The sequence below is a fragment of the Perissodus microlepis genome, chromosome 8 (assembly GCF_051167445.1).
Source record: "Perissodus microlepis isolate ML-2025 ecotype Zambia chromosome 8, ASM5116744v1, whole genome shotgun sequence".
Taxonomy (NCBI): domain Eukaryota; kingdom Metazoa; phylum Chordata; class Actinopteri; order Cichliformes; family Cichlidae; genus Perissodus; species Perissodus microlepis.
Window position 1 is genome coordinate 24,615,892 of NC_140468.1, and position 24,629 is coordinate 24,640,520.

The window sequence follows — 24,629 nt, forward strand, 5'->3', positions numbered from 1 at the left end:
TGGGTTTCTCTCCTTTTATTCCCATAGTAGCCAATGCGACAGATGTTCTTTGCAGCATGAAGATAATTTTGCTACGGAAGGCACAGTTCTTTTGGTACCATGGAAGAAAGTGGTCAGTCAGAAACTAAAGGTAACCAAATTACACTGTAGCAAATAACATTACATAATAAATTTATGTAAATTGCCAAGGTCATTTTCACAGGCCTTAAAGGTGCACATCCACATAGTAAACCTCAGGAGTTCGGCATTTCTGCTCAAGTTAAAAATAATTACAATTTCTGTATTTTCGCCATCCTTTAGTGCACACAAAGTAAATGACATGTAGCTACTGGCCACTATGAAGGTTGGAGTTTTGTAGGTTAAAATTCAGCTTACTTAAGGATATTATTTCATTACTAGGAACTATATCTTTGAGGTCCGTATCATACCTATAAGCAATGAGCTCACCACCCTTCCCTCTGATTGTTCTTGGCATTTTGGTAAACTAGCTTTTTGTTGGGCTTTTTTAAATTTAAAAAAATAAAACTACTCAGAACTGAACACCACCTACTCAAATTATACCAATAATTTAATTGGTCTAGGATTACTATGGAAATGACTAAAATGTTTGATCAGTGGACAAATAAACACATAACTTGAAGTTAAGAGTTTTATTCAAGAGCAGTTTTCTTGCTATTGTGTCAGGACTGTGGAATTAGTGTAAGATTCCAAAGCCAGAGTCAAGTCTTCCAGCACCAACTTCAGCTGCTTCACATTTAGTGAACTGGAGTCACTCAGCAGGCCGCCCGCCGTGGCGTTGGAGTCACTCAGCAGGCCGCCCGCCGTGGCGTTGGAGTCACTCAGCAGGCCGCCCGCCGTGGCGTTGGAGTCACTCAGCAGGCCGCCCGCCGTGGCGTTGGAGTCACTCAGCAGGCCGCCCGCCGTGGCGTTGGAGTCACTCAGCAGGCCGCCCGCCGTGGCGTTGGAGTCACTCAGCAGGCCGCCCGCCGTGGCGTTGGAGTCACTCAGCAGGCCGCCCGCCGTGGCGTTGGAGTCACTCAGCAGGCCGCCCGCCGTGGCGTTGGAGTCACTCAGCAGGCCGCCCGCCGTGGCGTTGGAGTCACTCAGCAGGCCGCCCGCCGTGGCGTTGGAGTCACTCAGCAGGCCGCCCGCCGTGGCGTTGGAGTCACTCAGCAGGCCGCCCGCCGTGGCGTTGGAGTCACTCAGCAGGCCGCCCGCCGTGGCGTTGGAGTCACTCAGCAGGCCGCCCGCCGTGGCGTTGGAGTCACTCAGCAGGCCGCCCGCCGTGGCGTTGGAGTCACTCAGCAGGCCGCCCGCCGTGGCGTTGGAGTCACTCAGCAGGCCGCCCGCCGTGGCGTTGGAGTCACTCAGCAGGCCGCCCGCCGTGGCGTTGGAGTCACTCAGCAGGCCGCCCGCCGTGGCGTTGGAGTCACCCAGCAGGCCGCCCGCCGTGGCGTTGGAGTCACCCAGCAGGCCGCCCGCCGTGGCGTTGGAGTCACCCAGCAGGCCGCCCGCCGTGGCGTTGGAGTCACCCAGCAGGCCGCCCGCCGTGGCGTTGGAGTCACCACCCTGGAAACAAACCTTCGGACTGACTGCAGTTTTTCCCTTCACAGTTTTAACATTGTTTGGCTTTTTCAAAGGCAATTCAGATTTCAAGTTTCCAACTGATGCCTCAGTATCCACTTCATTAGTTTCCTGTTGTACTGGAACAAAAATAAAAACAAATTGATTTAAAACAAAACCACACACACGATTAAGATTTAGTCAAATCCACACCTAGCAACTGGTCCCAGACTTTGTGCCCTACATGACTGTTTGGTCATATGCAAGGACGCTGTTGCATAAATATCTACATCACATCAATGAACAATGTAGATAAGGATTTTTAAGTTCATTACAACACTACTGACCAAAGCCCTCATGCATGTGCCCCACACAAGTGTGCTGTCACACGCCTAGCAACTACACAAAACTGGATCTTGCTTACCTTCATCAACATTTTGATTCAATATTGACTGGAGCAGGGCAAGCGCTCTCTGTATTGAACCATCATTGGCTCCAAGACCTGTAAACACAACATTCTTATTATACCAAAAGGTTTTCCACATTGGGGGAAAGTTTATACTACAACATTCAGCTGGTTTCCAAAGTTAACGAATATCTTCCTCCGAGTCCGCACATACAGACAGTAACAGGTACTTACATAAGTGTCTATTTGAATTATGACCCTGTGTTTTATACTTTTAATTTGAAAACATTACACATAATATAACCATTAAACTCAACTGCTGGCAACAACCCAATTCTTGACAATTTAAGCATTTCCCCCCTTTCATTTTTCTTATTTAATAACGTCAAATCACATTAATGAGTAGTCTTGTCACAGGATACAAAAGACAAAAAAAAAAAAATGAACACACTTAGTACAACATGTCCTGATACATTTTTGAAAAATTTGTGTTCTATACATTTTTCACTCTTTCAGATGAATGACAGGCATTTTAATCACCAACCATCTTGAAATCAATTTTGTAACTGTGTGGCCTCAAGCATAAATTAGAAGCCAGGGACCTTACCTGTCTTTTCCCTCTGCAGCACTTTATTCTGTCTGTGATTCAATCCACTGACTGCAAAACAGGAGGAACATGATTTACAATTAGCACATTTCTGTTACTTCTTTATGCCGTTTGATGCCAAAAGAGATAATTTGCAATAGCTAAGTGATATTTCTGAATCTTTACACCAGAACCTTCTAGCAGTTTCAAGATCTTATCTTACAAAAATCTACTCCTAAGTTAATTAACATAAATGTCAAACGAAGCCGAAAGAAGCTACAAAACCTCCAGCAAGCCAAACAGTCAGCAGACAAACGCGAATGGCCCAAACAGCTCCCATTGTTCCAGCAACCAAGCACAAACAGAAGTCACCTGTGAGGTTTAAAAAGGCCACTGTGCAGGCGTCACACCTGCAGCTCATCAGCTCCAATTATCTTGCTTTGGAAGAAAAAGAGGGGCAAAGACGCCCCTCCACACCAGTTGCTGGCAGTAATGCACCATTTTGCTGTTTGTAACTGCCAAGAAATATTTTAAAGAAGGAGGCGATAAGAGGAGGCGATAAGAGGAGGCGATAAGAGGAGGCGAGAAACTTCGCAGTCTCTAGGCTCATGATAGATCGTACAGGGTTCAGTTTAACTATAAAGATTAATACAGAACAATGTGGAAATGCCAAGATAAGGAAACATCAGAATATCAATTATTGAAAGTTACCATTCATCGGAAAGGGATTAAAAATAAGAAAATCACAAACTTTTTTGCAAATTTTCAAACATATGAGGGCATGTTGGACTTAAATATTTGTATTTTTTGTCTTTTGTATCTTGCGGCAAGCCTTCACTCATCCATGCAGTTTGTATCAGCAGTTCTTGGTAAAGCTTAAACCACTGTTCTGATCAGACAGGCACGCAGAAGTTTTTAAACTGTAAGTTGCATCCATCTAAACTGGCAGTAAAGAGACATTTCACATAAGCAAAGATGGGCAGCTATAATTGATAAGTATATGGAGGCAAATATGAGTCATAGCTATAATCAGATTCTACAAGCTTTTGTGCCCCACGCTCCCTCCCTTTTTTCCAATTCATTAACTATTCATTAGTACGTGAGGATCTGCCTAGCCCAGGAGCCATTGTCAGTCCTCTCAATGCAGCCTCAATTGATGCCTAAACCATCTCCCATTGTTTACTAGAAATGCTTAAAATGAAGATGTGGAGCTATGTGACATATTATATATGGTCTTTAACAAAGCAAAATATAAAGCAACACCAGTGCAGCTGAAAATTGCTTTATTTTTACAATCATGACATAAATATGACAAGCATTGTCCACATAGTTGTTGACGTTTTCTCAAATATGCATGTGTTGCATAACCAGTACATTCCATAGTTGTGCTCTTTTCCATCTCTGTATCTTTCCAGCTAGCGTAGGGGCTGCCGGTATTTGACACGTTTCCTCATGTCTGCAGGGAGAAGATGCAGGAAAGCAAACCGTTAAACTCACATTTCCAGCTGTCACAAAAATCCTGGCCCAACTTAGATGAACGCGTTAGAGAGACGTGCAGGTTCCAGCATGTATTGTGTTGTTATGTGATGTGTCTTGTGTTGTGCACGGTATCTGTCACATACTGATCCCACTGGCATTGGAAGAAGGCCAGACCCACAGGAGTCATGTTGTCCTGGTACTTTCCGTAGAAATCCACCGTCTTAAACGTGCGCTGCACCAGTGAATGGCTGTGTGGAGAGACGATACATGCTCAGTGCGTTTTTAGTTATCACACAGTTTAACAGTTATGTGCCCACTCAATGCACGTTTTAATCCAGGAGGTGTTTAGAGTATTTGTGCTAAATCGACTTAAAGTCAATATGTCAAGACAATTGATTTTATTTGTTTAGTAATATTCACAGAGGAGAGAGGTTATATTTAAAGGTAAGGACTACTCTGCAAGATTTAATAAACTGAAAATGGAAAGCCGATCTGTAAAGTCCTTCGTAAATCAGATATTGAATCTGTATGATTCAAGGTTCATTTTGACAGCAAATTGTCATGTAGTTATATTGATAGTCTACTATGACATTTAGTCATAATTTAGGTATCTCGATTCTTTAAGTTTAGTGTAGTGTTAGTGGACCAATTCACACGGATGTGAAGTTTTTTTCATATTGTGAAATGTCCTGAAAAACAAACTTTGTGTTATTCAAAGGATTGATGAATCTACTTGGCAATTTAATATAGGATAAACAGGTTAGCTTGCCCTGAAGTTACAGTAATGTATTTTGCTGGACGGGTGTGATATACACATTTTAGAAGCCATCTGAAGTCTTGCATGGGTCCTCAAAACTGTTCCCAACTTTTCCTGTTGTTGTGTCAGGGCTGTGGATACAGTGGAGTTTCAAGTGCAAGTTGGCGCATTAAGCGACGTGTCAGTTTAATAATCGGAGGTTGATGCTCACCTGAGGCATCTGTTTCATTTAGTTTATAGATGCTTCCCTTAGGTAGTATCATTATATGATGACCCACATTAATGAGTTAAACTGGAGAAATCTCTTAAAGACATAAATGACTCGATTATCTCTAATTTCCTGCTTCTTACTGAATGTATTACTCAGCCCTAAAAATATAACCTGATACTTAAACTGGATTGCATCACCTTGGCATTCAGCAGCACTATGAAGCCATGGAAAGTCTTGTTGTTTTTTACCAGCATTTCCTACAAATATGTAGGAATGCTTTATACCTCGTAGTACTGTATGAGGTAATGGAGCACTTTGCTCTCTGACTGCAGGTTTACTGATGTTTCCTGGGATAGTTAAAAATAGAATGGGAGGCAGAGCCCTCAGATTTCCCACCCCTCTTCTGTGGAATTATTTCCCAGTTTGGATTTTATGAGACAGACATTTTCTTTTACGATTAGGCTGACGACTTTCCCTTTTGAAAAAGGTTACATTTAGGACTGACCAGGTGACCCTGAATCCTCCCCTAGTTACACTGCAGTAGGTGCACAGTGTTTATTCTTAACTCAGCTCTTTTAACTTGCGTGTTTACTCCACTCTGCATTTGATGATTAGTTATTAATCTCTGGCTCTCTTCCACAGCATGTCTTTTATCCTGTCTTTCTTCTCTCTCCCCAACCAGTCACAGCAGATGGCCCCGCCCCTCCCTGAGCCTGGTTCTGCTGGAGGTTTCTTCCTGTTAAAAGGGAGTTTTTCCTTCCCACTGTCGCCAAAGTGCTTGCTCATAGGGGGTGACATGACTGTTGGGTCTACCTTACAATATAAAGCACCTTGAGGTGACTGTTGTGATTTGGCGCTGTATAAATAAAATTGAATTGAACTGAACTGAGTTAAACCCCAACCGGTCACAGCACTGCCACCACCACCAGCTCCTCTTTTTGTTTTCTCTTGCCTGCTTTGCCTTAGACATTATCATATTATACCACATATAATGTAATATCTGAAATAGCACAAAACGAAATGAATAAATAAGCATATAAAAGATTCACATGAATAAGAGGAGCCTATAGAGATTCTATATAGCTGTTTGTGCAAAAGCAAAATGTCTTCAGCACCACCATGCATTCAGATCACAATTCTGATTGCAAAAGCTGCCAGACAGGACAACATTAAAAAAAAAAAAAAAAAAGTCTGGTTCTGCCCTCTGTCTATTATTGTAGAGTTTTTAAAGCATCTTGAAGCAACTGTTGTTGTCATCTGTTGCTATGTAAATAAAAATGGAATGAAATTAATGTGCAATCAATCAAAACTGGCATAAAACAGACACATGAGCAAAGATCCGCAGCTATTATTGCTAAGAATTTACAATCAAATATGAGTCATAGTTAAAATAAGGTTCCTGAAAAGTTCTGACTCATCAGTGTGGTCTCTGGGGATTTTAACTCAGCAGTGCCATCTGCTGACATTTCTTTGAATGCTTCAGTATACACAAAATTAGGGATAATTACTCAACATTAGAGCAACTGCAGCAATAAAAGTTTATAGTATCAAGTATGAATAAATGTATCTTTTTCTAGACGGGCTTTTAGACAAATTCTTGGTCTTTGACATGAACGTCTCGTGGGCTTAAAACTATAAAAAAATATATATATTTGAGGCATAAAAATATTACTTCTATCACATTTTGACTCCACATGTACCTGCTTCTTATTGAGCTGTTAAATGTTGCTGACTTATATTTGGTGTTGCTGGCTTTAAAAATTCCTGCCAGATTATCATTAATAAAATGCTGATAATTGATGTTTAGTGAGTATAAAATGTTTGTTTTTTGGCAAAGGTAAATAAAATGCAACCCCAGTGCAGCTGAAAATTGCTTTATTTTTAAAATCATGACATAAATATGGCAAACATAATTCCACATTGTTGTTGCTGTTTCCTCAAATGTGCATGTGTCTGATAATCAGTATATTCCATAGGTGTGCTCTTTCCCGTCTCTGTATCTGTCCAGGTAGCGTAGGGGCTGCCGGTGAGGGTATTTGACCTGTGATGGGTGGTACACTGGAGGCCTGATGAACTCAAACACGGGCTCCCTCATGTCTGCAGGAGAAGATGCAGGAAAACAAACTCACATTACCAGCTGCCACACAAATCCTGGCCCAATTTAGATGACCACGTTAGAGGTGGGAAACAAGTTCCAGCATGTATTGTGTTGTCTTTTTGCCCCACCATGACTCACTTAGGGTGTTGTGAAAGGTATCTGTCACAGATTGATCCCACTGGCATTGGAAGAAGGCCAGACCCACAGGAGTCATGTTGTCCTGGTACTTTCTGTAGAAATCCACCGTCTTAAACGTGCGCTGCTCCAGTGAATGGCTGTGTGGAGAGACGATACATGCTCAGTGCGTTTTTAGGTATCACACAGATTAACAGTTATGTGCCCACTCAATGCACGTTTTAATCCAGGAGGTGTTTAGAGTATTTGTGCTAAATCGAGCTAAAGTCAACATGTCAAGACAATTGATTTTATTTATTTATTAAGGTTTGTGGTATACTAGGAGCATCAGCCACTTGTCTGAAGCATATTTAATATGGCAGAGATTTTTTTTCCAGCATTTGTGGTCTGCAATAACACGTCATAATTCAGGTCCTATATAGTGATTGTGCGATGCTAGTATTTTACAGAGAGATCTGTATCTCTATCCATCCATCCACAACTTTCATGGTGGTTGCCCCACAGAAACACAAGTTTTGCTTTTAAATTTCCGTCCTCTGCTATGTGTCTGAGATGACCATGTTATCTATATGGTATCTCAACACTTAATGACATTTTAGAGTCAAGAGTAGAAAAAACTCAATGTAGCAGAGTGTTTATAGCAACCTGAAGCCTGACAGTTTGGCTCACATGGGTTACTCGCACATAAAATGACCTCTAAATTTGAATTGTGTTTAGTATATCCATCACTACAACAGCACATATATGCCAGGTTTGGGTGGTTCGGGGGGCAGTTGCTAATGCTACACTGAGATTAGTGTTATTCCTACATACTGAGCACTACACATTTCCTAGTCACAGGTATCTTGCTGTAACTTGCTGTTGGGATGGACTTTGTTATTGTTGTAACTCCATCCAAAAAGAATACATCATCCACCACTCTGCTTAGTGTACTACTCACCATGGCGAGGGCCTGATGTTTTCCTGGAAGTTGATGGACCCATCCTGCTTGAAGAGCACGTAAATATAGCGATGGAAGCCTGTTCCTCTGGCAGGGAAGGGTGGCAGGTAGTGACACAGCTCCTCCCCAGCCTGGACTGCTGCGTCCGGTATGTTCCCCCTGCAGAGACATGGGTCATTCGAGGAAGCCATGAATAACTCGAAAGTGAGAAATCAATGACAGTAAGCCAACCAGCATAAAGTGAATGGACTGTAATTTTTTTTAGTGCTCATCCAGATGATCTGACCAATCAATCACGTTAAGAGCAGAGAACAAAGCTCTGTTTTATTCCATTTCCTTTTTAGGGTTCGCCTTGCTGGGGAACAAACAAATGCCCTATTTATTAGTTTGTCACCAGCTCCACCTTATGAGCCTCAGTCTTAGCATCGCCTGTGTGTGACCTTTTTTTTTTTTTAAATCTCTGAAAGTCTACCGCAGCGATGGAACACAATTCTTTCAAAAGTCACTCCATCATTTGGTGTTTGGCTTATGTTGGTAGAAAGCCATTTCAAAATCTCTCACAGGTGTCACACCTTATTATTGAGTGGTCCTCAGTCCTGACAGAGACCACTCAAGTAAACACTGAAAGGTTTATTTGCAGGATAAAACTGATTACGCAGAACAAACACGTACCAATTTGACTGTGTCCTCAAGCAGACCAATACATGTGAAAATACTAGTGTAAGAGGATGAAAACCCTGCTCCCACAGCAGAACACAGCCACCAGATTCTCTTGCTGAAGGGGTTGTGCAGCAGTTGTATCCTCAGTTGGCCACAAGATGTCTCTTTTTTCACAGAAACTGTACTTACTACACTGATCAGAATCAGAATCATTTAATAATCAATAAGGAAATTATGTACTTGGATTATAAACTAGTTTTGGCATCTAAATCTTACTCCTGTGAGACAAAGCTCTGTAAATGCAGCACTCTGCACCGTGAAGCTCACACAGTCAAACAGTGCGCCCCAGGGTGGCTGTGGCTACAATATAGCTTGTCATCACCAGTGTGTGAATGTGTGTGTGAATGTGTGTGTGAATGTGTGTGTGAATGTGTGTGTGAATGTGTGTGTGAATGGGTGGATGACTGGATATGTAAAGCGCTTTGGGGTCCATGGGGACTAGTAAAGCACTATATAAATACAGGCCATTTACCATATGTTTTCTGAAACTGGATGCTCAGATTTAGTGGAAAACCTTATACTTTGGAAAATTAGATCAGTAAATTGATCTTGTTGACTTAGGAATTATCTGATTGCACTTTTGAACCTCAGCATAAACACAACATGATCAGCATATAGTTTTAAAGCTTATTTGACTGGTATGAGACTACTCACACAAGCCAGTGGATGTATTCTGCCTCGTTATCTTGAAGATGCTCATCTGAGGAGGAAAAAAAAAATTGTACTTAATTTGGACAGTCTGTAAAGTAAAGAATCCTTCAGTTACTTGTGTGGATTCACTTTTAAACATATTAAAAGACAGCCAGTCATTCTTAGGACTGTCCACTGATCATTTTGTGTGTACCTGGACAGGTAAGCAGGAGGGTCCACAGGGAGCCCTCCTCTGCATTGAAGCTGATCTGTGGTGCCGTCGCTGCCTGGAGGACCACAAAGAACAGAAAGAACATGATGCAAGAAGATTTATAAAAGGTGTGGGGGGAGATAGAATCAAAATCTCTTAACGTACCTCAGTGGGTGTCAGTTGATTCCCATAGTGCACATGAGTGCCGTTATCCTGGCTGTAGCAGACCTTGAGTGTAACCTGAGGTAGAAAATAAGCCATGGGGAAGAGATCTCTGAAGACCCCATAGTGGTCCGCAAGTCTTTTAACATGAAACGGCCCGGTTGTCTTCTCCCAAGTTTCCTGCACTTGATCCAGAGGGATCTTAACTGGTGGACAACAAGGAACCTGTCACCACAGGGTACCAAAACAGAGCAACAGGAGAATTCGTTAGAAACTGATGTAAGCTTACACGTGCGCAGACGAGACGCCCTCTCCAGCTCGACGTTCTTCTTGTTCTCCTTCATCACCTGCCTCCTCTTCCTTACTTCTTTGGTCCTGCAGGGTTGATAGTAGGGCAGTCCGATGTCCACTCGCTCTGCGCCTTCAAACACAACAGAATTCTTTTGTGCTATCTGGAGTTTTTACCATTAAAAAAAATGACATTTACAAGACATCACGTTGCCCCAATGTTCACTCCATCATCTCACCGTGCTCAGAGTCAGCGTTTTCCACGTAGCTCCTGTAAGTCTTCCACCATACGTCCTTGTTCCTCGCCTCCGCCGCTTGCCTGAAGTAATGATTGTAGCTGCGATACTTCTCTACCGACGCCAGGTTTTTAACATCAATCTCTTCATTTGGCATCGGGCCCAAAGGAAGAACCCGTTTGCAGAGGAATGCTGGAAACATCCCAAACAGTTAGACACATCGCTTTTGAAAATGCTACATCTTTAAATGGTAAAGTGAGAGTGTATGATAGTGATCGTAGATGGTGATTCATATTTACTTTTCCAGCTGCTGCGCTGTTCTATTTCACCAAATTTGTATTCATTCTGCACCAAAGTATGTTTCTGTGCCTTTTGATTGTGAAAGCTACTGATTTCCCAAATCTGAGTGGGGAGGTGGAAGAATCCATTACATTTTGATACAGAGCGGGATGCCTACATCTGTGAAGTACACAGATGTAGGCATTGCACGGTCCTCTGCAATGACCTTTGCAGAGGACCGTGCATCCTCAGTGCCTTTCTACTTTGTAAGCAAGCCTACGTAAAAACTATGGGCCAAATGTGAGGAAATGTGGTGGAGAGAAAGAACAAGAGCATGCATTCAAATCCCCTTCTTTAAAATTGAAAACAATGCCTTTAGGGTCTTGGCAGAGGATCAGACAAATGTCATGAAAAGTGAAGATCAAGTTAATTAACTGGGTGAAGAGCAGTGTAGTGCCTGTGGGGGAGTCAGACTTTGGAGCAAGATCACCCCTCATTTATATTTGTGTTATTTATCAGCTTGTGGCTGGTTTTAAAGCATGACTGAAAACTGCAAAACAAATGGAAATGTGCAGAGGACATTTTGCACTCCGAGTCAACTGTCAGTGAGTGATGAGTTCACTGTCTCGTACTTTACCTGTTTATTCTAAGGCAGATATCTTTGGACCTTTATAACTATGGCTGTGAGTATTTACTGATAACTATATTAGTCATTGGATAATTACACAGCATACACTTTGCAGTTCAAAATTAAGAAGAAAAAAAACAGTAGCAGCTAATTTCCAGAAAATAACACCAACTTTTCCTGATAAATGTTTAGCTTGACCAAATTTATTCGTCACATTTGTTTATGAGATTTCTACCATGTCTGTAAGGGGACAGCGTGCATCAGGGCTCTGCTGCAACTAACATAACCTACCGAAATATTTTCTATATTCAAGACGTTCAGGAGGTATTTTAAAAATTGTCAAATACAGATGGACTCCATACCTGTCGTGACAAATGTCCTCGCATTATTGACCCCTAAATCTGTCCCGGTCCGTAAAGCAGCAGCACATACTGTGCGCAGCGCCATCTTGGAATGACTTTCCCCGCCCCTACTTTTTTTTTCTTTTCTTTTTTTTAAATAGAATACGGTGGCCGAGAGGGAAAAAAGAAAAGAAGACACTTTAAACTGAATTATGCAGTCATATACATTATAACATTAAAATTTAATACATAAAAAAATTGTAAGGATTTTTGAGGCGAATGTTTCAGTAAATATCTATTCTTCATTAATTAAACCAAAATAAAACAAATGATTGACATAAATTAAGTAGTATTGTCCTCGCAACTTCACAGCGGAACAGTGTTACAGTTTGTCTCATAGCATACAAAATACAAAATATATCGGTCTTTTTTTAATTTCATTGGTTTCTCGAAAGCACGTGAAGGCGTCCCTTTTTGCGTCATACGTCACCGGAACGCTTCATCTAGCGATATTCATACAGTGTTCTGCATGAATCTATCTGTTTACGTGGTAAGAATTATTTTTTTTGGTACAGTATCTTGCTGGTGAGTGTGTAATGGTGCTCTGTTTTAAGATATCTTTTGACCATTTTAATATGTTGACGAGTATTCGTTTGTAACAGTCCGCGCTAACGTTGAATGACTTGAAAGCATGCTAACGCTGGCTAACATTAGCTTTTCCGTTCACTTGTGTGGTAGCTGACATTAGAATCTGGGACTGCTGCCTTCCTGCCCGCCTGTTATTTTTCCTTATAAATGTTATGCCAGTTCATAAAGAATATTTTCCTGCCCAAAAATAAAATTAATTAAAAAAAAACCGAAATGAAGTTGTTTGTCTCGAAAGGTATTATATTATGGTTAACCTCAGCCTTTTTTTGTTTCCCTCTACAGAGATGTCTGCCATGTCTTCAGAGATGGAGTCTCAGAATGCAAACCTAAACTGTTCCATTTGCCTGGAGTTCTTCCGGTATCCTGTAACCATCCCCTGCGGTCACACCTTCTGTAAAAACTGCATCAGCAAGCACTGGGACATTAAGAGCCAATCTGACATTGGTCCTCAGTGCCCCATCTGCAATGAGGAGTTCAAAATTAGACCTGTCTTGAGGCGTAATGTGTCCTTGTCGGTCCTGGCAGAGACTGCAAACAGCGCTGGCCCCTCATGTAGGGATGCTCTGGTGAGAGGAGGTGAAGGGGCCAGAGCCATGCTGCTGTGCGAGCGCCATAAAAAGCCTTTGGTTTATTACTGCAGGCAGGACAAAAGGTCTGTGTGCAACGAATGTGAAAAGTCAGAGTGCATGAACCACGAAAGGGTCATATTGGAGGAAGAAAGGGAAACTCAAGAGGTATACAAACACAAAGCCTCTGCAGATTTTTAACTGGGAGTGGATTATAGATGATGATTATCACATATTTGTATGACTGTGACAGAATAAATGATTTTTTTCTTGACTTGATATGTTTTCATTACAGCTGCTGCTGGAAAGGAAGAATACAGACATGGGGAAACTGCTTGAAGAGACGCAGAAAAGTATAAATGACTTGGTTGAGAATATCAATCAAGCTAAGGTAAACTCTCACTTTAAGCCTTTGTAAATGCTTCGCAAAAGGAGGCTTTTAAGTATAAAAGAAATCGAAAGCGTGTGCCCAAATGAACCCAAGCAACTATTTTACAGAGCATATTTTAAATTAACAGGTAACTCTTGAGCAGACGTCAGCCTGGGTGAACGCCAAGTTTTCTAACCTGATGAAAATCCTCTCCGAGAAGCAGGAGGCAACAGCGCTTTTTATTGAGGTGCAAAAGCAGGCAGCCCTCACGGAGGCAGATGCGCGGCTAACCGAACTCAGCGAGCACTCCCGCCTGCTCAGAGAGCGCCAAGACCAAATTGCGGCACTACATGACCTCCCTGATACTGACCTCATCAGGGTTTGTATCCCTTGCCTTTACACATTTGGGAAGGGGAGGATCTGGTTTTTTATTTTGGTTCATTTTATAGTCCCAGTAGTTTACAAAGGTAAGTATGTGCAGGTTGCTGTTTCATGTAACATGCACAAGTGGATGCGTAGAGCTTTCAGCAAGCTTCCTACTGCTGGATGGCTGCACAAGCATTTTTTTTTAAATAACGAAATGTGGGCTTAATTAAACAACACGAGGCTGATATCTGCTCAATCACAGAAAACCTCAGTGTTTCGCTTCTTTTGACTACAAAGTTTATCAGAGTTGCGGCCCAGGCCTTGTCACGCCTTTCCTATGAGCCACGTAAAAAGAAGATTGAGTGTCACAAGTAGCGCAGAGAGAATAAGGCAACTAAAATGAAAGATGTCTGTTGGCAATAATAGATTTATTCAAATGAGTATCCATGCAGACGATGGCTGAGCCATAGACTATAAATAAAAGCTGGAATTGCCTCCCAGAGTACAGCGAATGCGAGAGTTTCTTATAGCCCTCATTCTTTCCAAAGGCCAGCAGGTGGCGGCTTCACTGGCTGCAAAGAGACATCTTGGAAAATTAATGTTTACTTTATTTGTTATCTCATTAAGAACTTTCCACATAAGTTTATTTTGTCAGATTTTAGTTCCAGGCCAGTGAATGCACCATGATACTTATTTTGTAAGTTATAGTCTCTCCTTTGCGCTTGATCTGTCTGGTTTGAAAGGCACTGAGAAAATATTCCAACTCTCAGCTTCACAGCAATGCTTTCCTGACCAGTGGGTAACATCACAATGGCGTCTTTTACATATCAACAGTGTGTGGGCCAGACAAGTAGAGGCATTATTTGAGCCAGCTAGGGCAATAATTACACCGTTTAACAGAAACGATACCTGAAACCTATTAACCACAAATTCTAGGAGCACACTGTAGAGGATCCAGACATATGTCATAATGTAATGAATGGCAGGAGATTTTGAATTGTCATTAGAATTGAAGTTTTATTTCATTTAACAATTGCAGACGCAGCTTAAACTCACTGTTTCAGTTGTAAGGTCAAACCAAAGTAATTAATCAGACATTGAAACTTTTGCCTATTCGTTAAAGCACTGCCTGAAACCCGCTTCTTCACAGGAATCATCGCACGTAGAAGTCCCGCGCTTCAAGGACATTTCCACAGATGTGACTTCGACCCTGCAGGATCGATTAAACGGCGTCACCGACATCCTCTCCCGAGTGTCTAAGCTGGTGTCTGAGGACCTGGAGAAAGCTGTGACCACCGCTGTGGGTCATGACAGAGAAGGTGACCTGTCACTAGGAAAGATGAAGCACGTTAACTCGATCCGCCTTCAGACGGTCCTCATGTGTTCTCATGCATTGTCTTTGGTTTCCAGGTTCTCCTCAGGACAAGAGGCCAGTACTCGCTGTGGTTCCCAGCCCTGCTGCTCCGTGCCACCCTGTTGGGAAGGAGGGCCTCAGTGCTTGTGAGTTCTAAGAGACATTTTATAACTAAGGACCTCTAAGACTTTTCTAGATTACTGTTCCAGCTTTAATCTGCCTGATTCATTTTCTTCCTTCTTACAGACCGATGCTCTCTGACTTTTGACCCACGGACAGCCAATGGGCATCTAGTTCTTTCCCAGGAGAACCGCAGGGCTGAGCACTTGACATCAGGGCCACGCGCTGTCCCCGCTCATGAAGCCCGCTTTGATCACACCTGGCAGGTGCTGTGCTTTCAGGGATTCAAACACGGACAGCACTACTGGGAACTGGAGGTGTCCAAGCCTTGGGCCTACCTTGGGGTAAGGATATCATAATGCTGTGTAGGCTGTGGCTTTGTGACACATTGCTTTGTAGAGGGTCGCTAACGAGAACATTCTAGGTCCTGCCGAATAAATTGTTGACATGTATGTTGAGGTCATCAGAACTAATGATTCCATGCAGATTGTAGCTGCACGTATTCAGTCCACAACAGGTGGAAATCAGCATGTAACAAGCTCAGGAACCTAACTTGTGACCCACACATGTTACATGAACCTGCTCAATAGTAGAGCCACTCTGATGTGTCTGATCAGTCGAGAACGTTTCAACAGATTTTCCTTATGTGTTATACAGGGATTCATTGTTCCCAGAGAAATGACCACAGGATGCTAATGTTTCACTTGTTCTGCGCATCTTCCTCCCCAGGTAACCTACGAGAGCATCCCCAGGAAGGAAAAGGGCAAGAGATGCATGGTGGGAATGAATGAACTGTCCTGGAGCCTGCAACTGGACGAGCACCAGCTCAGCGCCTGGCACAACGGCCGGCGGGAGACGATCCCCGGCAACTCCCATCACAGCCGCATTGGCATGCTGCTGGACTACGAGGCGGGTACGCTTACCTACTACGGAGACGGGCAAACAAGGCTGCACGCCTTCCACTGTGCCTTCACCCAGGAGCTGTTTCCCGCCTGCTGGATAGGAGAGGGGGTCAGCATCACCCTCTGCTCTTCATGAGCAGACTTGTAGAAGAGGGGAACAAGTGGATTTCTAGGAATACTATGAATCATGGCCACAATCTGACTTGACATAAAGAACCCCCTCCCCCCCGCCTCCAAACAATCTAGGAGCTTCTTTTAAATTCACTTTTCTCTTCTGGGACGACTGCCTTCCTACATTGTTTTTAGTAGAAGAACTGACTGATTGGGATTTTCTTTCCTCTAACATGTTTGCCATTTGGTTTTGCATTGTCACTTACCACAATGTTGCTAAGGAAACAGTTTATATGCATACGTAAGGGGCTTTTAAAACGATTTGCAGTTTTAGTTCACACTAATTCATTTTTTTTAACATGTGATAAATAATGTTCATGTGTCCTATTTCAGGTAGGAAAAAAACAGTTACATTTCAGTGGGTCACACTTTTGAACTTTCATTACCTAAAGCTTAGAAACAAGTGACTCCTCATGAGACACTGAACTCTGCATACATGCTGGATTATGTCTTTAATTAGGGCACACACCCTTGTTGAAACAAATGTTCTTTTTTCCAAAATAGCATTACAATATATGCTGTGTGATTAGTGAAAAGATACTTACTGAGGTGGAGGTGAATGCATCAGTAATACTGTGTTGTGTTTCTGTGCCTGCACAGGAGGACAACTTGAACGCACTCGGTCTTACACATGTCAGATTTGAGTATTCTTGATTCTGCCTTTAAGAAATGCACTTCAGGCTACATGAGAAGATGGATGAAACTCCAGTATTTGAAGTTTCCTATAGGTTGGCGAGGACCTGTTGCACTCATTCCATTTGAAAAACTTGAATTGACTCTAAGGGAAATTTATGATTCTTTTTAGCAAAGGTGAAATTTGATATTGTCCTGACTTTATTTTTAAAGTTCAATTAAAGCATTATATTAGTAGATTCACCTATTGTATCAATTTGAATATCTTCAGTGACTTCACTCAGGAGTTATTCATAATATTTTCAGGAAACTTGAGGTCGGGGTTACCAAGACACAAACCGACAGAAAAGCATAATGGGTCCACTTTTGTAGCTTTATGTTCATCACACAGAGTGAATTGTATCAGATGGAAACTGATGAATATCCGCCTGTGCCACAGCATATGTCCACATACAAATGAAAACAGCAAATGTAAAGGGGATGCTTGGGAAAAAAAATTTCAAGGCTCAGATGTTTTGGGTAAATATTGTACTCATACATGTCCAAACCTCATTGTGTTTTCTGATAATATTCACATGTATGCTGAGCTCATTTTACGGAAGTATGTGAGCTACTGTAGGTGAAAGAAAAATGTTGCAGGCTGTAGCACTACTACTGAGAACACAACTGAAAATCGAAGGCTGCGTTATCACGTTGCGATCTGATCATGACTGCGCAAACAAATGGTGCTGACAGTGCTGAGCTGGAATCTGATGTATTGTGCTGGTGTGTGCATATTTTGGGGCAGATGATTTTTAGATTATGAGGGTTTACAAATCTTAGCTTAGCTGAGAACTTTTAGCACATTTAAAGTGGGTTACTGCTGTGGATTTGCACAAGTTTCCTGAAGATAAGGAACAGCTGAGGAAAAGCACATTTGGCTGTTATGTTTGTCAGAATTGCTAATGCACTATACTGTGGACTATTAAAACTTATGATAGCAATACTCTGCTGAAATAAAGACAGACACTCTGAATTCTTTATTAAAATCCAGTCCAATGCATACATGCATCAGTTGAGCTCATGCCTTGTTTTCTTACTCGAGTTGTTAATTATTCAATAAATTAGTTTGAATTAAATACAGAGCTTTATTTTTATTTTACACACAGCCATGACGGAGCATACAGGAACCCGATGCATAGCATTCTAAAAGTGCAAAGAATCAGCCGCAGATGTGCCACAGATACAGTATATAGATTAGAGACCGCAGAGGAAGGAAGAATAGAAGATGAGATACTCAGATTGGACCTCAAACTGAAGAGTAATAATCACGACCACAGAAAACAGAAACAGAAGAGTTCACTGATGGTTCTGTTTGTGTATACAATGTTAAAAATGCAGTGAAGATGAAAGCAGGCTGATGGTGAGTCTGACCGTGCGTCTTCTCTAACGTCTGGAAGCGTAATAAAATAGGAAGTGACATCATTGGGTGACTGCTTTGCTCTTGCAACATTATAAAGATAATCCCTCCTGGCAGTCGGTCCCTCCAAAAGCCCAGCCGTCCTCTCCCCTGCTCTAATCCAGGATCAGGGATTGGCTGCTGTGGCTCAACGCCGCTCTAATCTTTGTGGTCCGCTCGTCGGCCAAAACACGTCAAAGCAGGTAGGGCCACCCTGCGACCCGCTCGTTAAAAAAGCTAGTTCTTCTTTAGGTTAGTGTTCTTGATAAAATAATGTTATTTTTAAGTCTATATATTAAAAGCCTGTACACACAAATAATAGAAAAATAAAAGACTGCGTTCATTTCGCCTCTGGACAGGTTAGCAAAGTATTTACTATCATTTATCTGAGTCTAGTTTTATAGACAGTCACAGGACATCATAAGCACAGCTGAAGTTAAGGTTGCTGCACGATTCTGGGGAGGCTTCCAAGGCAAGAAATACTAAAATAGCTCATCAGGTTACAAGGTTTTAATCAAAAAGCCCTCAAAACCACTCCAAACACTTTGGCCTGAACAATCTGTTCTTCCTCAGAGATTGCTACCAACACTTCTTCTTTGCTACTTTACATCACGTAAAGGTGCATTTGAAGAGAATGAAGCTGATTACAATATATGAGTCGTTACAAGGAATGCAGGCTGAGGCGGGAAAGCAATTGGATGACTTTAAGGTTAGATCAAAATGGAGATGAGCTGGAAGGAGATTAGGATGAAAAAAATTGATAATCTTGGGGGGAAAAAGAACATACTGGCCCTCCTACTGTCCGGTTAATGTAAGAGAAATAATGAGATCCAGCAGGATGGAAGATAGAGGACAAAGAGGAATGAGGGAGACATTAAGCAGGTCTATTGGTTCTTCTTGTCTTCTGGAGGAGAGTAGGGAGGAGGCTTGTCCTGGAAAGAGAGGAGAGTTTTGTTTTGAGCATGTGAAAGATGGTGCCATGTAAACAGAAGAGTAGGAACACACAGTGGTCTTGGATTACTGGCATTCACAGACTGAAGCTGTGGCAAACAACTGGCTTTTAACCCCATAAAACGTGGTTTTATCAGTGACTTCCACTTGCTGTAACACCTTAACCAGGTCATCCACTGATGTGGTTTCTGCATAGCTGCTAGCATCAGTGACTGTCTCACAGCAAAGTAGAGAGAAAATAAATAAACACTGGCTGACCTTCTGCAGAATGATGCAGGTAGGGATGTTTCTGATGTTAATGGCTGATGGCCAATGTCTGTGCTGATTATTTTGCTTTTATTATGGTTTTGTTGTCATTCATTGCTCTGTTTTTGTGTCAGGGGATAACACGAAATGTTACCTATGGAAAATATCTGACCGGATTTCTTTCCCACTGAAAAAAAAAATTGATGTGATAATATATTGTTTATTCATCGTTAAATGGCATTTTAAGGCTGATATCTGTCAACTACATTGCTACATTTCAGTGTTGTACATTAACCGTAGCACTGAAACAAATTACACATTTCTCCAAAGTGGTGAAGACGGCTGCACGAAGGGCATCTCCTCTCTGGAGCTGTTGTCCAGACAGTAGATTGCCCTTCTTGTTGCACGTTGAAGCTCTACTTGGAACCTTGTTAAGATCCAACCATGCAAAATATGATTTTTCAAGTGGTCTTAAACTTTGATCAGGACTGTAGCATCACACAGTTGGTGGAGATCTGCTGTCTGCGCATTAATGATATGAATCTCACATTCCACCACATCCCAAAACAAGGAATTTTCACCCACAGAACTGCGCACTGGATATTTTCTCTTTTTTTGCTTCTTTCTCTGTAAACCTTAGAAATGGTTGTAAAGGAAAATCACAAATTTCCAACACCAAAATAAAATAAAATAACTTTTTTCTACACTGGTAAATTAATCTGACTTGATGCCCCAGTTTAAATTTAGCAATACGTTTAAAAATCATGAAAATACACTGCGCTAAAATACTCTCCTCTGTATGCAAAAAGGCCCTCACTTTTCAAATTACACACCAAATGAGTTTATTTTGGATCTGCAGTCATTGTTAGTATAGCAATACTAGCAATGACTACAAACAAACACATGACAAATGGAAAGGAAACACAGCTCAATTCAAAGAGACATGGAAATTCAAACACTGTCTCACAGCCACTGAAAGAAAATCTTCGACAAGATTTACATTCTCATTTTAAAAAAACTTGTAAAGCAGAAACATGAAGGGCAGCTCACCTGCGGCAGGTACACATGTGTAGGGGGCAGTGTGGCACAGCTGGCACTCGCTGCTGCTTCAGCGGCTTTGGCCTCCGCTGGGAAAGCGAGTGAGACAAAGGAGGGGGTCATTAATTAAACATGGGTCTTACTAATAACCCCTGGGACATATGAGATGAGAGGTGCTAAACGCGCTGCAGGTACGACGGCCGGTGCATTGAGAGGAAAAAAAACGGCAGTTTAAAATCTCCATGACTTGCAGATAGCATTTTTCCAGCGCAAAGTGTTTTAAATATTTTGGAGATCTGACATTAGCTTATCTTTAACCTTAAATTCCTTAGTACAAAGTCTCTGTGATGCTGAATTAAGCTCATGTGATATCAGTGCAGTGCATTCATTGTTAGAAAGCAGGCAACATGTTGTCCTTCCTACTGCTTTATGTATCCAGGCCCAAACAACACAAAGTACTTCAAATAATGTACTGTATGCATCGCTTCAAATATCTTGAAAAAAAAAACAAAACTATCCACACTTTCCAAACAAATTACTTTTCTTAGTTTTCAATTTAAAATTTACCTGTAATCTTTCAATAAAGGAGAATATTTTTTAAAACAATCAAGGTCCGCAATCTATATACCACTAAATATATACTAAAGACAAAAATGATTTTTTACAGCAGATATTTCACTTGGTGTGGCAGGAAAAAGCAAAAATATAATGAAAGACATTTCATTAACATTATACTGGGTCTTGGTAAAGCTCTGCTTTTGTGTATGTTCTGTACTCACATCTTGATGCATGCTCAATCATCCAGGTAAGTAAATCTCCAAAAGTTGATTCTGTTCATCTGGACATTGTGTTTTTCAGTGGGAGAAACATTTCTCCCACTGAAAAACGCAACGTCCAGATGAACAGAATCAACTTTTGGAGATTCTGTACTCACATATAATGTTTGTACATTTATGAAATGACAAAGGTATTCTATTCTTTTCTAACAAGACCTATGTGAGCAGATCTGTTCCAACATGATATGTAAATGTTAAAGTATAAAATAGAGTGATGAACGCGTGCAGAAACTCAACATCCCTTTTTTCCTAATAGCATGATGTTTTTATTTAGGCTGTAGCTGAAGTCAGAGCTTCTCTACCGGAGATTTTCACCTGCTGCCGAGGAGGGGAGGTCTGGATCATGTGGTGGCTGCTGACCCAGAGGAGCAGAATAAGGAGGTGGAGGTATGTATGCTGCAGAGGCATCAAATGCTGGAGGAGTGGCGTAGAATCCATCTGGAGTCCGAGAACAGAGAGTTGCAGTTTAGTTTTCACTTTTACAAGATGTGGATCTAAGCTGAGGACAATTCTGAAAAGCACCTGGAGGAGGAGGGTTAGGGTAGGAGTAGCCGGGTGGAGGTCCTGCTGGGTACATTCCATTAGCAGGTGGAGGTGGGTAAGCGTAGGCCCCATTAGCCATGTAGGGGCATCCACCAAAGCCAGCAGTTACAGGCTGACCTCTGGATGCTGAAAATGTGAGGCAGTAAATCGATTAATAAGTCCATGAAATATCAGGAACTGTACTATTTCATGTGTTCTGCTTTGTTAACATACCCTGAGCTGCAACCTGCAACATGTACTGGCCAAACTCTATGGCTCCTCCAGCAGCAAAGATGAGCTTGAAAGTAGCACTGCCCTCCCAACCGCCTCCAAGAGAGATTCAAGAGAGGGCTTAGAGACACAAGATGCTGCATGTTCTATTACAGCATAACGGGGAAAAGGTACACCTACCTCCAGGCTCTGCATTGACTGTGCCCTTGATGTAATTGGCTCCCAGGACAGGCTGTTTGATCTCACAGCCCTTCATCAGGTAGAAAGGCATCATAAAAGACTGCAGTGCATCCCGCCCTTTAGCCAGGAAGATCACCTGGGATTAAAAGAAGAAACAGCATCATATTAGCTCAGGGGTGGGCAATCTCAGTCCACGAGGGCCGGTGTCCCTGCAGGTTTTAGATCTCACCTGAATCACATGATTAGTTCGTTACCAGGCCTCTGGAGAACTTCAGGACATGTTGAGGAGCTAATTTAGCCATTTAAATCTGCTGTGTTGGTTCGAGGACACATCTAAAACCTGCAGGGACACCGGCCCTCGTGGACTGAGATTGCCCACCCCTGTATTAGATACTCCCAAACTAACCTTAAATGATAGTAATTAGAATGATAGAGTTCTGCTCTGCTAGTACTTGATGTGAATTGTGGCACCATTATGCCAGCACAAGGCTTCGGCTAAACAAAGAGGAAGACTTGGTGGTGTTGTCACTCACCCTGTATGGAGTCAGGTAGATGCTGCCCTTCTTGCTCTTTCTGAAGGCTTCGGGCAGCCTTTCCGTGTCACAAAAAACAAGCTCCACATTGTCGTGGTTCATCAGCACACTAGATCCAAAAAGAGAAAGGAGACACTGGAACCAGCTGATTGTAGGAACCAGAATTCTTTCCAACATTTTTTGTGTGCATCAAAAAGAAAATCTGTAATGTTTGTATAAGCATTTGACCTACTTTCATCTTAAAAGCTTAAAATGAGATCATTGGGTTATTGTGCAACCGTCCATTGCCTTTAGTACAAAGTACTATAGGCAGAGGATTAACATGCCATCTAGTGACAGAGCTTACTACAGGTTCCGGGTTAGCTCTAATGGGTTTATCATTACACTGCAGCATGTTCTAGAAGAATCTGGCCATTATTTTGACTCATGCTAATAAACAAAACAAATACTTTAGCACAGAGGCCAGGCCAGAGCGCAGACTGAAGGCTGTAGGCTATGCAGCTATTGCACTGCAATATATGCTCAGCTATTCCTGCAATGAGGCGAAATAACATTTTATCCTCGATACATTAGACTTATTACAACATTTAAAAACCACTAAACATTTATGTAATCCTAGTCTGCGGTGATGATATAACAGGCTGAAGGGCCATATTTCGGCTAAGAGTCCGGGACCCGGTTCTGTAAGATGCGACGCGAATATTAGATTAGAAAAAATGACGTTGAAATAATTAATATAGCCATGCTAGTCGTGAAGCATTCAGAGGTTTATTTTGCATCGATTAGGAGCAACTCTTCAATTCGCACTATATCATAAAAAAGGCTCTTTGTAAAAAGAAAAAAAATGATACTGTAGTCAAAAATGAAAGCAAAATTATTATTTCACGGTGTTCGACAAAAGCTTTTACACATATGTTTGTTTAAAAAAAATAAGCTACCAAATGCTAAAAGTTAGAAATTCGGTGCAGCGTTTACTGTGTGGCAGGTGTGTCTGTGTATTAACCGAATAATAATGTTGTATTTGCAGTGCTACTGATATGTAAACTATCTCCATGACATGTCAGAGCCACATTATTTTTGAATGAGTCTGGTGTGACGCTCGTCCCAAAGAGCGGGTATAACTTATCCGTGGCTGGTTAACTGTAACGGCTAGCTAACAGCTGCTAACTGACGTTACCTTTCACTGTTGTTGATGATGACACCACCGGACTCCGAGTGATTCTGATTCAGAGTCATGTCGACGGCCCTCCAGATTGTCTGGAAAAGATTAGATACTGTTTTATTCAGTCAGAAAAACGTATCCAAAGGCCTCTCTGGATCCTCGGTGACTTCCCTCCGCGCGGGTAACGGTTGTTGTGATACAGAGCCAGCTGAGGTTGCCGCACCTGCCCTTCCGCCATACGTGTGAAACGCCCACCGCGTGACGTCACGCCCCTTTAAAAAGTCGGTTTGCCCTAAGCCTTTCAAAACATTCAGTCTGATTTTAAATATTTCTTTAATAAATTTACGATCAAATGTCTATGACTAAATGACGTTTAAATGACCGACACGAGCTCTACAAGGTTCTACCAATATAGCTTCTAATAATAGTAATAATGCTAGAAAATCATCATATACGTAAGACTTTTAATGTGGCTAACTACGCCTCTATAGTTAGTAGTACAGTTAGATGTAAATAATAATAATAATATTAATTAATTAAAAAAGAATGAAAGACTTCTTTACATCATGAGTCTGGCTGATGTACCAGTTAGCCTAAATAGAAATGTATTCTTACTTAATTAGTATTATTACCGTCAAGGCAGGGTCAGCCTTACCTGTTTAAGGGACAGACAATTTATTTCAAGTGAGTCA

General features: G+C 41.8%; 4 protein-coding genes across 5 annotated transcripts; 1 reads left to right on the forward strand and 3 right to left on the reverse strand.

Moving 5' to 3' along the window:
* Nucleotides 1–2,976, reverse strand: LOC146382063 (uncharacterized). Its single transcript, XM_084938335.1, has 4 exons — nucleotides 2,841–2,976; nucleotides 2,577–2,627; nucleotides 1,988–2,065; nucleotides 1–1,703 (listed from the first exon to the last, which is right to left on the reverse strand). Exons 1-4 carry the CDS (start codon nucleotides 2,974–2,976, stop codon nucleotides 673–675), a joined length of 1,296 nt encoding a protein of 431 aa, XP_084794461.1. The 3' UTR covers nucleotides 1–672.
* Nucleotides 2,977–6,860: 3,884 nt separating this feature from the next.
* Nucleotides 6,861–11,810, reverse strand: mrpl38 (mitochondrial ribosomal protein L38). The gene is made up of 9 exons (XM_084938336.1): nucleotides 11,692–11,810; nucleotides 10,426–10,614; nucleotides 10,188–10,319; nucleotides 9,902–10,104; nucleotides 9,740–9,812; nucleotides 9,550–9,595; nucleotides 8,176–8,334; nucleotides 7,239–7,375; nucleotides 6,861–7,099 (listed from the first exon to the last, which is right to left on the reverse strand). The coding sequence occupies exons 1-9, from the start codon at nucleotides 11,774–11,776 to the stop codon at nucleotides 6,963–6,965; spliced, it is 1,161 nt and encodes a 386-aa protein (XP_084794462.1). The 5' UTR covers nucleotides 11,777–11,810; the 3' UTR covers nucleotides 6,861–6,962.
* A 301-nt stretch (nucleotides 11,811–12,111) lies between these two features.
* trim65 (tripartite motif containing 65) lies at nucleotides 12,112–17,918 on the forward strand. Of its 2 annotated transcripts, none has more exons than XM_084938330.1 (8): nucleotides 12,112–12,220; nucleotides 12,601–13,052; nucleotides 13,180–13,275; nucleotides 13,403–13,633; nucleotides 14,771–14,939; nucleotides 15,031–15,120; nucleotides 15,221–15,438; nucleotides 15,824–17,918. In XM_084938330.1, the coding sequence occupies exons 2-8, from the start codon at nucleotides 12,603–12,605 to the stop codon at nucleotides 16,130–16,132; spliced, it is 1,563 nt and encodes a 520-aa protein (XP_084794456.1). In that variant the 5' UTR covers nucleotides 12,112–12,220; nucleotides 12,601–12,602; the 3' UTR covers nucleotides 16,133–17,918. The 2 variants fall into 2 exon arrangements, with proteins under 2 accessions (XP_084794456.1, XP_084794457.1); XM_084938331.1 differs by having other exon boundaries at nucleotides 12,158–12,255.
* wbp2 (WW domain binding protein 2) lies at nucleotides 17,805–24,195 on the reverse strand. The gene is made up of 8 exons (XM_084938337.1): nucleotides 23,953–24,195; nucleotides 22,776–22,884; nucleotides 22,243–22,378; nucleotides 22,066–22,158; nucleotides 21,832–21,978; nucleotides 21,625–21,747; nucleotides 20,486–20,562; nucleotides 17,805–19,170 (listed from the first exon to the last, which is right to left on the reverse strand). The coding sequence occupies exons 1-8, from the start codon at nucleotides 24,009–24,011 to the stop codon at nucleotides 19,123–19,125; spliced, it is 792 nt and encodes a 263-aa protein (XP_084794463.1). The 5' UTR covers nucleotides 24,012–24,195; the 3' UTR covers nucleotides 17,805–19,122.
* Nucleotides 24,196–24,629: the final 434 nt, after the last annotated feature.

Coding starts and splice junctions, on each gene's coding strand:
- LOC146382063 (XM_084938335.1), bottom strand. CDS start 2,976: ATGAGCTGCAGGTGTGACGCCTGCACAGTGGCCTTTTTAAACCTCACA. Junction 2,066..2,576: donor GCTGCAGAGGGAAAAGACAG/GTAAGGTCCCTG, acceptor TTGTGTTTACAG/GTCTTGGAGCCAATGATGGT. Junction 1,704..1,987: donor GAATCAAAATGTTGATGAAG/GTAAGCAAGATC, acceptor TTTTTGTTCCAG/TACAACAGGAAACTAATGAA.
- mrpl38 (XM_084938336.1), bottom strand. CDS start 11,776: ATGGCGCTGCGCACAGTATGTGCTGCTGCTTTACGGACCGGGACAGAT. Junction 10,105..10,187: donor GGCGTCTCGTCTGCGCACGT/GTAAGCTTACAT, acceptor GTTGTCCACCAG/TTAAGATCCCTCTGGATCAA. Junction 7,100..7,238: donor TACCTTTCACAACACCCTAA/GTGAGTCATGGT, acceptor CTTCTCCTGCAG/ACATGAGGGAGCCCGTGTTT.
- trim65 (XM_084938330.1), top strand. CDS start 12,603: ATGTCTGCCATGTCTTCAGAGATGGAGTCTCAGAATGCAAACCTAAAC. Junction 13,634..14,770: donor CTGATACTGACCTCATCAGG/GTTTGTATCCCT, acceptor GCTTCTTCACAG/GAATCATCGCACGTAGAAGT. Junction 15,121..15,220: donor GAAGGAGGGCCTCAGTGCTT/GTGAGTTCTAAG, acceptor TCCTTCTTACAG/ACCGATGCTCTCTGACTTTT.
- wbp2 (XM_084938337.1), bottom strand. CDS start 24,011: ATGACTCTGAATCAGAATCACTCGGAGTCCGGTGGTGTCATCATCAAC. Junction 21,979..22,065: donor GTTGCAGGTTGCAGCTCAGG/GTATGTTAACAA, acceptor TCACATTTTCAG/CATCCAGAGGTCAGCCTGTA. Junction 20,563..21,624: donor CCTCCCCTCCTCGGCAGCAG/GTGAAAATCTCC, acceptor TCGCTTTCCCAG/CGGAGGCCAAAGCCGCTGAA.